At 37.7% G+C, this 15,908-nt stretch overlaps 1 protein-coding gene and 1 long non-coding RNA gene across 2 annotated transcripts in view; one reads left to right on the forward strand and one right to left on the reverse strand.

The window, feature by feature from the left end:
* Window positions 1–13,169, forward strand: part of TBX15 (T-box transcription factor 15) — a 75,681-nt gene extending 62,512 nt beyond the window's left edge. Inside the window, exon 8 of the mRNA XM_088138605.1 lies at window positions 10,890–13,169. Within this exon, the coding sequence (XP_087994731.1) occupies window positions 10,890–11,680 (791 nt within the window). The 3' untranslated portion in view covers window positions 11,681–13,169. The remainder of the gene's footprint in view (window positions 1–10,889) is intronic.
* A 168-nt stretch (window positions 13,170–13,337) lies between these two features.
* Window positions 13,338–15,908, reverse strand: part of LOC148216229 (uncharacterized) — a 36,124-nt gene continuing 33,553 nt past the window's right edge. The window contains exon 5 of the long non-coding RNA XR_015795790.1: window positions 13,338–15,113. This is a non-coding gene — a long non-coding RNA (uncharacterized LOC148216229). The remainder of the gene's footprint in view (window positions 15,114–15,908) is intronic.

Below are 15,908 nucleotides of genomic sequence, written 5' to 3' on the forward strand. Positions count from 1 at the left end.
TTCCATCAGGAATATTAGTGGTCATATATATGTTGGTCACTTTAGTAGACCTGTCATTTATCTTTTCCTTTGTTGTTCATTTTATTAATGTTATTGAATTTATTCTGTGCATACTTTTAATAATCCTTAACATATTTATTTTATATTGTTACCAACAGAAATAAATTCTCAAAAACATAAGGGACATTGTTGCACGTGTGCAGAATTTGAAAGATATATCCATTTTTATTTAACAGCGATGTAAGCGCAGAGGTGGAAATTCACGGGTGGTATAAATGGCTAAAGCACGTCTAAAGTAGGAATCAGAAAAACATCTGTATTATGCACTTGCGCCCTATAGACATACATTTCTGACTGCAACTGAGATCTTCAATTTACAGTGTTTATCTTTTACAGTGCTCTTCTTTTAGGTTTAATTAATTAGAAAAGTTTACATAGTCTCACCTTTGTCCACCCACCCCATGACAAAGCATTTGTGGCATGACGTGACACAGTGCAGAACCAAAGACATCATAGTACAACAGAATTGGCACTTCGCTGCACTTTGTACTGTCATCTTCTGGTTAGCAAGGTGCCTTATAAAGTGCCAGAAACTATAGCAGTCTCTCTCATGTTCCCCACTGCCCTCTCAAACTTGGTATTGCATCTTCCCACTATTATGGATCAGATGGAACTTAACAACTGGGAGAAAGATCAGGGTTTAGTTAAAATTTGGAAGAGTCAAAGCTGGATTTTCTAGATTCGTCCATCTGTTGTTTGAACACTATTTTTTCAATCCATAGTTTATTCAAATGTATGAAACGGTAAGTCCCTCATTGCTCAATTATGACACATGTGTGAGCTGTGCAATTGGAAACCCTCTTTCAATTATATGGAGCTATTTCAGGAATTTAACACCCAGCCCAATGGCTCTTTTGCCTCTGTTCCTAGTGATACCCTTCTGCTGTTACATGCCTTGTAAGACTAGAATCTCCCTTATATCCTGATTGATTTTTTAAAAAATTGCCCGCCTAGACAAAATGTAATAAATAAATAGTGTTCTCTGCTTAGCAGGAAAAAAACAACAACTGTTGATGAGAAGAAAAAATTGTCAATCAAAGCTATAAAATCCCAAATCCCCTCCCTGATTTGGCATATTAGAACACGTTATTCCTATAACAGTACTACCCAAGTCCATAATAGCATTCCCTCCAATACTTCGGTATGTTATTTTCAAGTTTTATATTATGATCCGTATGCTAGTGTGCCTTTATCAGAATCATGTTTGATCCTAAAGGACTATTACCTCTGCTGTTGACAGACAGATATCAGTGTTGTTGGTACTGAACTGTACGGAGGAGTTATGTAGTTGCACCCTTTCTCCTGAAGATATAGGCCAATTAACACTTATGGAGGCCAAAGCAATAGTAAAGCAATGAATCAGGGACATTGATCATCACAATGATCTCACCACTGTTCCTGGATTTTATCGCCAAATGTAAGATGTCTACTGCAGGGTATTTACACAATCTAACCCTGAGTAAATATAGATGGGCTTTTTCTAGAATTTGTTTTAATGCTCTTCCTTCTGCACTATTGGTGGGTAGATTACATGAAACTCCTTATTCTCAGAGACTTGTGGCATTAGAAAGGTAGAAATTGTGGCATTAGAGAGGTAGAAATTCTTGCCCACATCTACTTATGGTGTCCTTTATGTAGTGAGACGTGCTTTGCTCTTTCCAATTATTTCCAAAATTGAGGGTCATACAGACAAATGTTATGTACGCTATTTTTTAAGGGATGTTAACTCTTCACTCACATTCCAAGTTGCTGAATACCTTCATTGAGCCATACAACTGCACAAAATTTTGACTTAGATGTGTTGTTCTCTTGTTTTATGATAATTTTTTGGTAATGAGTTTGCTGAAGGAATTTCTTTTCTTTTCTTATTTGTAATACTGGTTGAAGACCATAATAAAGATGTTGTTGACAGTGTTTTCTATAGTGTAAATTGTTTTCTAGAGGTGCCTTAAAACTAATAGCAAATTTGAAGGGAAGAAATTTAGATTCAGTTAATAGCACAGATGAAAAAAGGGTAACTTTCTTTCTTAACCTTCCAAGAGCTATTTTAAAGCAAGAATTAACCAGAGAATACATCTTCTGCACCTTGGGTAGCTTGTTTCCTCCTTGTAGTAGGATTGTACATGAAATTCCAGTGCATTATGGCAGTGTTGTCCAAACTTGGCCACTTTAAGATGAGTGGACTTCAACTCCCAGAATTCCCCAGCCAGCATGGCTGGCTGGGGAATTCTGGGAGTTGAAGTCCACTCATCTTAAAGTGGCCAAGTTTGGACAACACTGCTTTATGGTGTAAAAATCAGAGCATGGAATAGTTTTCTTTGAGAATATCCTTGGGCCTGAAACTTGTGGCATTTACACACTTGATTAGATGTGCCTTGTATTAATATCTGCACTGATAACCTTCTGTCCTCCTCTTGGTTATCAAATAACACGCTCATAGCAGCTACAGCAACTGCTGATATAGTCAAGTAATATAAGGAAAGGAAAATATTTAATGTATTTTTAGCTGCTTTAAATGCAATTTGGCAGCTGAAAAACCAGGAAGGAAGCCAACACCATGTGACTAGTTAGCTCCCTGCAGGCTACTAGCAACTGTTCTTTTGGCTGCTCAAGCAAGGTGGCATTCCCAAAATGTGGTTTCCAGTTCAGAACTTGCTTGCCAAAACCTGGGATATAGCTCACTTTACACTTCCAGAATGGATAGCCTTTACTTTGCATGCAATTATCCTGAAGGCGGAGAAAATGCAAAAGAGGAAATGTAAAGACTCTCTGGTTGTTTTGCAATTTTCTACGGAGGTCTTATACAAAGTCAGTACATCCCAAAGCAGGGAATTGGTAGCCCTTAAATGAGTGACTTATTGCTGCCCAAACTGCCCATCGCAGAGCCAGATGCTTGCCTGAGACTGAGCTCCAAAACAATATTTGCACTCCACACTGAGGGAAAAGGGAAAGCCCTTTGTGACAATGCCCATCGTTGCAAGTGGATGATCTCTTATTCCCCGAAGAAATGTAATACAGTGCTTTCTACATTGTGATCAGGTTCTGGGCTGAGTTCTGAATTAAGTAGGATTTTACATAGACCCTGGACAGATGGAAATACTAACCAATCCTTTCAAATGACTTAGAAATAAGTACTGCTTCCAACTAATGCAGTATTCCTTAAAACATATGTTTTGTTAAACTCAAGTGGGGCTCAACAACTGGAACTGTCGTAATGATTTCCTTTCTTCTTCCCTATCTTACAATCATAGTTTCAAGAGGCCTTTTAGGTTATCCAGGCCCATCTTCTGCTCAATGCAAGAATCTAAATCAAAGCATCCCCGAGAGATGGCTGTGTAGCCCCCCCATATCAGCCGGCTCTTATTCTTGGGAAGTATTTTTTAAATATTCAATTGGAATCCATCTTCCTGTCGCTTGGCAGTATTAATACCATGGCTTGTGCTACACTGTGATAGACTTGGCCATCTTTTATGTGACATTCTTTCAAGGATTTCAAGAATGCTATCAAAATCTTCCTACCCTCTGTCTTCTTTTCTCCACCCTAAACATCCTCAGGTTCTAGTCTCTTGATCCGCCTCCTTGCTCTCCTCTGAACCTAGTCTAACTTCTTTGAACCTTTCTTAAAGTCTAGTGCTCAAAGCTGGACACAGTATTGCACTTATGCATGGATCCTAGCAATGCAAAATAAAGTGAAACGTCTGCCTGATATTTGGAAACTATTCAACTGTTCTTGTAACCTAAGATTGCGTGAATCTTTTTTGCAACTACATCACACTGTTGATTCACATTCAGTTTATGATAAACAACTATTGCAGTGTGAATTCCGTTCCAAGGTCTGTCCTTAAGTTGAATTTGTATTAAGCCAGAACAGTATGATTGTATAATACTGTATAAGTAGTATTGTGTAATTAACTCAAACCATTGTGCATTTAACTTGAATCATTGTGTATTTAACTCAAATTTTGCTACAATCGGCTCTGTTCTTAACTATGGGTCATCCGTAAACCGAGTGTTCTTACTCCGGGGACTACCTGTATCTTTTTTATGTACTGTTGTCAAACCCAGGGTCCCCTGGCCTATATCTGTACATCTGATTTCTACTTCCTATGCAAATAACTTGCCTTTGTTAAATTTCACTGTTATGTTCAACCCTTTTCTCTATCACATCTAGATTGTTTTTATTTTTATTTCTATCTTCTAGAGTATTAGCTATCCCACAGATCTGGTTAGCATTTGGTCTACCTCCTCATGCAAATCATTAATAAAAATGTTGAAGGGAATAGGACTCAGAACTGAACACCGTGACATCCTCTTCTCACAGTGCCTCTGATGCTTCTGTCTAGTCTGATGAGGAAGTGTTGAGCAATTTTTTTGAGCCAGCTTTGAATTTACTTAGTTGTTATACCCCACAGCCCATGCTTAACTAGCTTGCTAATTGGAATAACTTTTCAGTACAATTCTTGTAACTATTAGGTAAACAACTCTCTACAGTATATATAACTTTGTTTTTGCAGGTGACCAAACTTTTATTGGGAATCTAGTGACAGATTTGTTAGCTTCTTATTTTCTGCACCTTCAGTTTTGTCAAGGGGCCTTGCTCTGTTGAATGAAGCCAGACAGATAATCCGAATAGTAAATTACACAGATCTTTTTCATGGAGGTTCATATCACAAGGTGAACTCTTATACAAGTTCCTGGTTTAAAATTACACAAAATCCATGAGCACATATACGCAAACATGCTTCTATAAAAGTCCTCAGGTTGGCATATAATAAAGTAACACAAGAAATATATAGTAATGTCTAAACCAATACAAGAGAATATAGTACGACCAACCCTTATAAAAGAATAGCAGGACATTTAAAAGCTGTTAACACATTAAAAATGGCAGCAATAAAACTTTATTCATCTTTTACATCATGTTACAAGCCCTTTGAAATGAAAATATCTTCAATTCCTTGTGAAAGAGATACAGAGAGGAAGTCTGACACAAATTGCAATTAGCAGAGTCTTCCAAAGTCAGGCGACTACCGTAGAAAAGGGTCTCATTTTCGCTTTTCAAATAGCTAGGAGTGTGTCATGAGCAACATCTTTGACAAATGCAGAGGGTAACTTGCAGTTCATGTCAGTCAATATTTGTTTGCTTATGGTCTCGGAGATGTTTTAGATTATAATCAAATGAATATATACTGTATAACTGCCCGCGGGATCCTTAAAACTTCACTGAAAGATATTTAAGGCCTAACTGGATAGGATATAAATATTCCATGACCAACATCTTGGTCATGATCTTGTTTGTTTATTTGATTGGCACCACCACTGATTCTGAAATATGGCCTCAGGGAGGTAGTAATTCTTTTTCCCATGCCATTTTTTTCAGTTGAAGTTGCCACTTGAAAGTTGCTTTCCTGATGATGTAAGATATGCTAAGTCTTATATGGGTATGATTTAAATAAGGGACATGTATCTACTATGGAACTCCAGAGCACTATACAGGACCTGAACATTTTTTAAGAGTATATCATTAGTTCTTGCAAGTCCTTGGCTACGGTGGTTTTGCCTTATATTTGCACTTATGCAGTAATGGCCTACAACTCTCCAGATATTTCCCAGTGGCTGCATATTGGAAGGAAAGGTAGATGATGATTCTGTAAGAAAAAGATTCATTTATTTTTTAAAATATATTTTTATTTTTGGAAAGAAATAGGGGCTGTCAAGGGATCGTAATGACATGAATGGGTCTCAAGCAACATAATCCCATTAATGTGGAACTTTGCAAAAATATTTCTTATCTAAATGTAATCAGAATCTTGTTCCTAAATAATTCATATTATACGACTACTAGAATTATAATTATTGCTCTTTTCACCGAAGGTTCCATGAATAATAAGGTTTATTTATGTTATTTATTTGTCTAATTTATATAGCCGCCCATCTCACAAAACAAGCCACTCTTGTTTCCTGAGGAAATAGCACAGTGTGCCTCAAGGCATTAATATCATTGATTTTTATATTCCCATTGATTTTTATGGATTACTCCTTGACAGCACTGATTGGCCCTCAGTCATGATTTCCTTCTTCCCTTTCCAGTTGAAAGCTGTTATCTCTCTAGTTTAGAATTCAAGCAAAAGAAAGTCACTGAAGGTTTGCAGGAAAAAAATATTTTACAAGAAGACAAACCAAGTGGGTTTAAACGAATAAATGTTTTTCAAGCACCTTCTATCAGAATTGGGGCCAGAAACCATACTGATGTTCCAGAACTTCAGCATTAGAGAACCAACACTTCAAGAATGATATCACCCCCAAGACTGGTTTGATATTGGGACAAAACAGATGTAAGATTAATTTCATGCAGATGGCAATGAGATATTATGGGGTTCATTTGGGTTAGAGAGAGCCAGAAAAAGAAAAAAAGATTAAACAATTTAAACTGACTTTTAGTTGAATCTGATCCATGTTCTCATTATTAAAAATATTTGGCTTTGGGGTTTTTTTTTTTTTCCAATTCAATGAAGAACATTTATTAACAAAAATAAACAAGAATTCCAGTAATTCTGTACTTTATCATTTTCCCACAGCAGATTTTCCAGATTTCTGTATGCAATTCTCTTGCTCACACAACACAAATAGGAAATGTTAAGTTTGGTTTTACAAGCAAAGGATTTGTCAATATGTATAACTACCTGACAGATGTTCTGTTTGTGGCTTTCTTACAATGTTTAAGCTGAAGCATAAAAAGTAGATAAGTGAATTCTTAGTCTGCTAATTCTCAGCTTTTGCCATTCCCACCAAGTAGCTCTATGACAATATGGATATGAAGTGGAAAAACTGATCCAGGTGTTTTAAAGTGGGTTGTGGGGAGTTTTACATGAAATATATAAAAGAAGCCTCAACAGTAAGCAGTTCTTATTAAGAAAACTGTGAAAAGAAAGACTTGAAGTGGTCAAGAACACATTCATTCTATATTAGGAGTAGGTGGACAACTGAACAGGTTTGGAAATAGATAATAAATGACTATACAGCAGCTTTAATTTCTGTGTATTCCATCTGAAACATGTAACCCTATGTTTAGAAACATGGTTTTAGGTAGAATTAACTTTAACATTTATTAAAGGAAGACTTGCAGTTAAGCTTTAGCTCAAAAAGTTGTGAAAGAAATAAAAATCAAAAAGAAGAAACAGCTTTACAATATTGCAAATAATAAATTACACAGAAAAAGAAATTAAACATTGATTCAAGAGTAAGAAAGACGGATTTGTTCAATACTGAAAGTGAAGTAATTCGTGAGGAATTTTCAAGCGCACAGACAAAAAGATAAAGCAACAAATACTGATAAAGCTAATAAAGAATGGACTGGAAATTTGAAAGTTACGTCGAAAAAAATCTTCAAAAGGCTGATGGACTGACATGAGCTGTTAGTCATATCACGTGATGAGACTGTCTTTAAATAATTTACACTATGTGACCAAGGGAAAAAAATCTTGCTAATGGAAAGAGTATTAAAGCTGAAGCAATTGGACAAGGTATTTTGAAATACAGTAATGAAAATGAAACACTAGAACTATATTGGTAAATCACGTTCTGCACGTTCCAGATTTAGAAGGACTTTCATTGGTGAGATATTTAACGGAAAAGGACCATGGCTAAGTTTAAAGGTGATGGATGACGATGGATTCAGAATGGATCAAAGGTCCAAAAGATATACAGATGAAGATACAGAAATCCTATAATAAGCAAAGTAGAGATCTGTGCTAATAAGCAGCATGGTTAACACATTCATATCGACACTGCTACTTAGACTCCAGAAGATATATTGGAATACAGAGACATCAAAGGGTTATAAGATAACCATATGCTCTGAAATGATGTGAAGTGAAAGTTGTATCAAAGTCAAAGTGGCATATACAGTACATCATTGTCGAAAACAAATGAGGTTAAGAAACCTTTTTCACTTACGCAAACTGAGAGACTTGACAGAATTTGAAAATCTTATAAGACACAACTTTGAACTTTTACTGGGTTTAGTTTATAAACCATTAGTGAAATATGACTCGAGTTAGAACAGGTCAAATACTGTTGAATTAAATAGATGCAGAATTTGAACACAGTAATAGAGATATAACAATGGGAATTTCAGTGGAAGAACATTAAATTCACTCTGAATATTACGCTTAGAGAAAATTAGCACAAGATGTTTTATCACTGGTACGTTACTTCAGTTCTGATGACCAAGATGAATAGTTCATTTTCTAAAAAGTGTTGGAAATGCAACAAGTGCGTTGAATCATGTTTTCACATTTGGTGATTGCTGTAAAGCTTAGGAATTTGGGGAAATTATTCACGAAACAAATTTTGAAAGTTAAATTTCCTTTCCAACCTGAGATACTTTTTGTTAATATTACTAAACCATACATACTTTTAAAGTGTACTGAACTAGCTCTGAATATGTTAACTGCAGCAAGGATATTATGTGCTTCTTATTGGAAAAAGTTGTTCAATTCCTTCCTTGGAAGAATAGCTAATCAAGTTATGTGACTATGCTTCAATGTCCAAAATATCGAATTGTAAATCGATAATTTTCATAAAATGAAAATTAAATCTGATTTATAACTCAATTCTAACTGGAAACCATTCTTGGATTATAATTTAGTACATGGATTTGTGCCACATTCCAAATGTGGCTTTTTTTAAAATTTAGAGTCTATATTTCAACTTGATAAGAAATTAGATTTCTAGGGTTGATCTAATTCATTATAGCCTATAATTTTAATTAGTGATCTATATTGTGTTAACCAGGTATCCTTAATTTAAAACTTATTGCGGCTTATTTTTTCCTGTAAAAAATGATATCACACATTTTAGATCTTATGTTTATTTACTTGTATTTTACTAACTGTATTTTACAATTTTACTCTTTCTATATGTCTTTTATCTTTGATGGTTTATATTCCTTTAAAATGGAAGGAAGGAAGGAAGGAAGGAAGGAAGGAAGGAAGGAAGGAAGGAAGGAAGGAAGGAAGGAAGGAAGGAAGGAAGGAAGGAGCATTTTGTCTTGATGAAACTTTTGATTCAAGCATTCTTTCAAAAAGCTTTGGTTATTTTTTATGCTTTATTGAGTTTATTGTAATTTCTTTATTTGATTGTTGTGAGCTGCCCAGTCATTGAGAGTCAGGTGACATATAAATTTAATATTATTATTAAGTAGCAGCCTGTTTCCAAATGCCTCAATGAAATGAAGTGCCTGGCACTGTTGAATAGTGCTGCCTTACACACCCCTATTAAATATGTTAAATAGGTATTGTTGTATGCCACTTTCCTCAGTTGTCTTCAGTGATTTCATTAAATGTATTTGACACATCATGTGTAGTTTTATGATGGGACTCCGATGATCAGGGCTAGAGGTCTCTTTAAATAATTGAATCAACTTTCAGCACAGAGGCATTGCCCAGGTTGCACAAGAGGATGACATAGGTGAAATCAATCAACATTGTCTGATATTCTTATTTTCTGAAAATGTTAGAGACCAGCTGCTGACTTCTGCTTCCTTTTATCACATTATGTTATAGCATCAGATAGCTTGATGTTGTAGTCTATGTAAGCAAAAATTGATGCCAAAGAAAGTTTCCCTCTCAAAATGAACATACCCAAAATACAGCGGGAGATTTGTAAGGATACGCAGGACAGAGAAAGCAGAATATTGTGTGGAAATAAAGACACAGGTTTCTTGTACCCTTGAACAACAAAAAACATAGATAAAAGTTCACATCTGTACTTCTAAACTGAGTTCTTAAATATACTTTTATTGAGTATTCATGCCTGGGATTCTCAAAACCAGAAAAAGGGGGTGGCATTATTTCCTATGAACTAAGTTATAAATTGTTATTTTTTAAAATAATTATAACAAGTGGGGCTTAAAACAAAATGGTTCACTGAGATTTAAGCTTCTGGAAGATTCTGCTGTTTAGGAATCCAGCTGATTTGAAGAGAAGCTCAAATCTCTCAAAGGAAAACAGGATTTCATGGGAGGAGAAGAACCTGGGCAAGAACCTCCTGCTATTGGTACCATTAGTGCAAATGGGAGGACATTCTTGGCCACTTCTTTGGGGGGATGTGTGAAGAAGCAAATAACAACATTTTGGGAGGATCATTCTAAGAACATGGCAGGGGGATATGGTATGATTTGGCGTATGCTCAGACTCCCTACTCTACTGATACCTCCCTTTTGGACAGAGGTCCAAACTTTTTGAGCTGGTAAGCACACTTCACATTTTGAAAGCATGTTCTGGGGACTCTCACCAAAAGGAGGCTATAGAAGAGTTACCTATCCAATAAATGTTTGCCGGGGAGGGCTACATCTGGTCAGAAAGTGCCGATTTACTGAAATGCAGTTTACTACCCTCCATCTTCCTCTTCTGTGGAATGTTCCCAGCTTACTTCTGTCCTTTTTCTGGACACGTAAAAATAAGTTCAAACAAAGCCCTGGGCTGTGGTTGGACATTATTTTAGAAAGTTTATGGAGCTCATTTGGGGTCCAGAGGCATTCTTGGAAATAAAAATTATGTCGGAGGCTTTTTCTTGGCTTTGCAGTATGCTGTCTTCCCTTCTCTCTGTGTGTCTCCCTCCCTCCCTCCCTCCCTCCCTTCCCAGACATATACATGTTTTTGGCTACCTGAGCACTTTTAGAATGAATTTGATATTAGGACAAAAGACGATTATGTCTTTTGTATTTTTGTTTGGGATAAAATAAGAGAGAAAATGATAGAAATTCAAGTAAGTGTTGTTCACCTTATATTTTAAATATGTTGCTTTCTTTTCTGTTGTCTTCCTAGGGGGCAGCACAGGCACTTCCCCAACCACTTCCAGCACAGGGACCCCCTCTCCCTCAGCATCTTCCCACCTTCTTTCTCCATCCTGTTCACCCCCAGCCTTTCATTTAACCCCCAACTCTTTCAATGTTGGCTGCCGAGAGAGCCAGATTTGCAACCTGAATCTCTCTGAATATCCACCGTGTGCAAGAAGCAACATGGCTGCCCTGCAGAGCTATCCAGGCTTGAGTGAGAGTGGATACAACCGGCTCCAGAGTGGCTCTTCTGCTGCTGCTGCTGCTCAGCCATCGGAAAGCTTCATACCTCAGCGGACTCCAACTCTGATCTCAGGAATGCCTGCTCCTTCTTCCCTGCCGACGAATGGCAAAATGGAAGCTTATGGTGGCCAGCTGGGATCATTCCCAACCTCTCAGTTCCAGTATGTCATGCAAGCTGGCAACCCCACCTCCGCTTCTTCTTCTTCCCATATGTTTAGCAGTGGCCATATGCAACAGAGTTCTTACAATGCCTTTTCCCTTCACAACCCGTATAATTTGTATGGATACAATTTCTCAGCTTCGCCAAGGCTGGCAGGAAGCCCTGAAAAACTGGCCACCACACAAAGCACTTTACTTTGCTCTCCTCCTTCCAGCGGGGCCTTTGGAGAGAGGCAATATCTTTCAACGGGGATGGATCATAGCATGCACGTGATCAGCCCCCCCAGCGGCAGCCAGCCCGCAGCCAGCACTTGTGATAATCGGCAGTATGGCTCTGTCACAGGGTCATCTTCACAAATGTCCGTGCATATGGTTTAAATGGTGTGTGGAGCCATCACTTGGCCGACTGTGAGCAAGAATCGCTTTTATCTACGGGTGGTTTCCTCCTGGTTGCTTTCCAAATTTAAACAGGACTTGTATTTGAATGCTCAGTGGAACCTAAGCCATCTATAGCTACATTTCAAAGAACTGAATAACTGCAGACCGGAATCAAAAGCCATGTGTAACTGAATAGCTTCCATTTTCAATGGATTCGTTTTAAAGATAGAGAAAACTGTTTACAAAAAATAGGGGCCGTGCTTTACCGTATATGCAATAATTCTCTGAGCTTGGCGTGAACTGTTCCCAACAGAAGCCCAGTGTTTCTGCTTTTTTTTTTTTTTGGAAGCTTCCCAGATGTGTGCACCAGTCCCTGAAGATGCTGTCTTGTATAACTGCACTGTCAGAAACAGACAACTGCCAAAATGCCTTCTTGTTATCTACATTTATTAATTCAAGTCCATAGCTGTCTCTCAGTCAGCTTGGTGAACATTTTATCTGAACTGGAATGTCTCTTCCTGAGAGAATTTTGCCTTCTCTATTTTGGGGATATGTGGTTCTTCCCAGAGAACAATATTTTTTTCTTTATAAAATTATGCCTGATGGAAAGGAGGGGAAATGCCCATTAACACTAAAAGATTTTCCTGATGTATGCAGGCAAGGAATTGCTTTTATAGCAGGCTTATCTGAAAAAGGCATGACTGTTGCCGGCAACATCTCATTTTGAAAAGGTATAAGGGGAAGCTGAGCTCAACTGTACAAGCAGGGCTTATATAAAGTGCAAACAATTGGCAAGCCGGTGCAAAACATTTATCTTCCCCAGGAGGTAGTTATAAAGGAAGAATTTCTCTTAGTCAGGGGTTGTGTTGAGTGGGTGTTACCGGAAGAGACAGAAGCCCCATTGCCAGGGGCTACAACAGAGGGCTAGCCATTAACAGCCAGCTGAACTGGCCAAGAAATAAGTGCCCTTCTCAAATATTGCTCTTTTAATATTATTTTTCCTTCATCTGTTTGGAAAGCAAGCAAGCAAATGACGCTCAATAAAAAGAGTAAAGTCGTCCTTTAAGTTAAAGTGTGAAAATGGAATTGCCAAATAACGTGAATACAGGAACTGCAGTAGAGAGGTGGTTTTGATGTGCTGTAGATAAATGTATTTAATATGTTTCTGGCGTTTGTGGGAGGGAGGGGAATACAATATTATGAATATTAAAGAGGGTGATAAAAGTGTATGTTAAATATATATTATGAAAGAAAGTGTATAAAGATTTGCCTTATGCAGAGAACTCTGCTTCTAGGTGCCAAGCACAGATCTTATACAAAATAAACTTTTGCCCCTTTTGTGTTTTGTCTGCCAGGAAATAAAATAGTTTTCAATTGCTAAGTTTACTTATGAAGAACAAAGACATACTATAAAACTAAAATGGCAATAACTGTTCACGGTGAGATGAGCCCAGCTTTCTCCATGCCTGCAAATTAATCAATGGTTTAGAGCTGGTTTCTAAATAAATTTTAGAGCAAAGTATTTACCCTATTCATCTGTACATTCATTGTACATCCTTTGTTTTTTTTTAAATAGCCTTAGTATAATTACAGAACCATCCTGAGAATTGGCCTCCAGATAGATCCTATCTTCCATATGTGCTTCCTCACATTAAAAGATGTGACACGTTCAGATATTTTAAAACGTTGGCATTTAATGGAAGTCATTCTTAAGTGAAAAACAGCAGAATTGACATGGTATATTTTTACCCATCAAAATTCAGACCAAACCACATAAAAAGTGATATAGACAGAGAACCCCATCCACACAGCCAGCAAGGGAAGCCCTCTCTGTGCTAGTCATCTCTATGGTGGATGAATAAATATTGTGAAAGAATGTCCAGATGTCGTTTTTGGTCTGATCTATCTTAGCAGTTAGTAGTTTGATAACTTGTTTCAAGGAAGGCCACTATGTAGTGGAAGTTTGCCCGATTTCCATGCATAAGTTTCCAAGTTCAATCCAGTTAAAAAAATACGAGGTAACGGAACTGGAAAGAAGCGGAGGATCTTGGCAAATTACATGACTGGAATTACTGGATGATTGGATGACTGGATTATTGGCCTGATCTAGTATTAAGGCAGTCTAAAGTAATCACGAGGCTGTTTTTTCCCCCCAAGTCCTTTAAGGGAGGTGGGTCCTTGATAATTTTTGAACGGGGCAGCAGCAAAAGCGAGGAACAACAGAAATTTACGAAGAGGAAAAGCTTCGTAACCCTGCGATGACTTCTTTCCCATTTCAGTAACCCTGCAAGCAAGCCCCACTTAGGTTCCTCCTTGTCACGGCTTCTCATCCAGATTTGGTCCCTGCATTTACCTAGGGCTGTTTCACAGCAGCCACTGAAATGTAAGCTACAGGAACATTATGCTATTTTACAGGGTGGTCATAAGTTACACTTATTCATTCCCACACCTTCCCAACATGCAGTATGGGAAAACACTCAACTGTGTTCATATTTGACAGCAGTACAATGGTTAAACTACTTTAAACATTCTAAAAACAGCTAAGCTAACATCCTGAATTAGTTCACTGACTGCTCTGTGTAGGACATTCAAAAAAGGGGCCTGACATATTTTGGAGTTCTTGTTCTAACTCTGATCCCCAGATCAGACATCTCTTTTCTTCTGGCTCAGGACTGTTCAAGGAATAGAAGAACCCCATGGCTAAGGTACCACAGCCATGGGGGCAATCGTTGTTGGCTTCTGAAACAAAAGGGCGTTTCAGTTAGTGTGGTTTTACTGCTGGACCTGTTGACCACAGTAGCTTTTTTGATCTCAGCTCTCAGTGTCTGAAAAATGCAGCCTTGATGTAAGCATAATTCAAGGGTAAACCCCTTAGCGGCAACGATTTTTAGTTTGCTGGATATTTAGCTTCCTAATTGCACTGGATAGTTCAAAATAGGATGTTCCAATTCCTGCAAAGTGAGCTCGGGGAGCAATTTGGTGTGTGTAGGGAAATGGCAAAGGGGCCCTCTTTACTTGCTCCATGACATGGCAAGATGAATAAAGACTCCATTGAGCCTCCTGGATATGTCACTGTATATCTTCAGTTGAAGTTGAGTATAACACCCAGAAATTCTTGCCACTCATGCAGCTGTAATATCTGTATTTTCCCCTCATCATTTGCTGCCACAATGGCACCACTGGGAGATCTTTAATTCAGTTTTCAGCTACCATTTTTCATTTTTGCCAACATTTTAACAGCTCAAATAGAACAAGGTTATTTATGATGTCTAAATACTTGCTCTAATGCTTCTCCCAGGCCCAGAAAGGAAACAGGAGCCATGAACATTTCAGTGAACCAAAGCTGTATATAACATTCCCATCGTAGAATCCACCCAGCCATTCAGTCTTCCGTTGGCTTCTCAACTCCATTATAGTGGAGCATGGTCAGAACCTGAACAAAAATAGACAACACCATTAACTCCTGAACATCTCTGTACTGGCAATAGAATGAGACATCTTTGCTCCCATTTGAATATTCCCCATTCCTTTTCTTAGCTCCTTTGACCCTGCTGAATATTAGCTTCAGCTGCTTCACATTCATTTCCTTATCCTGCCAAAATGACCTCCAACATCTCATCGGATGGCAAGATTAGAAAAAGGCAACCCATTTCCAGCACAAAACCAGTTATCTCGTTATGAAACTTTATTAACAGCCTGATGCATTTTCAAAATACAGAAACAATTTTTCATGCTCAGAATTTTGCCACACCTTTAACCTAAGTGGACTTAGACCACGTGTAAGCAATTTAGTACTGTGTGGACCACTTTAGTGGTAATAGACATGAAGAGTTTGATTCCATTATCCCTCTGAAATTTTTGCAACTTTTTTTGCTGCATGATATATTTAGAAGCAATTGCTCACAAAAAGTTAATATTTGAGGGCAGGTTGGAAAACATTGGTGTGTATATGCTGTTCCACAGGAAACGGTTTGTACTTGTATTTCTGGATTCCCTCAAAATGGGTGAATATATATAGGAATTTCATCTAATTCTTTTATTTTCTTTTTAATATGTTGCCCTATTTGTCTTTTGTGACGGGCTAACTGTAGTTTCATTCAATTCTGTGAATGAAACGCAGCAAGAAAAGGTGTAACTGTTAACTCCTAGTGAAAACCATCTAGAGCAGTGTTTCTCAACCTTGGCAACTTGAAGCTGGCTGGGGAATTCTGGGAGTTGAAGTCCACAC

The sequence above is a fragment of the Python bivittatus genome, unplaced genomic scaffold (assembly GCF_059951505.1).
Source record: "Python bivittatus isolate LINGU-HERP-01145 unplaced genomic scaffold, Pbiv_v1 ctg000270_np1212, whole genome shotgun sequence".
NCBI classification, from domain to species: domain Eukaryota; kingdom Metazoa; phylum Chordata; class Lepidosauria; order Squamata; family Pythonidae; genus Python; species Python bivittatus.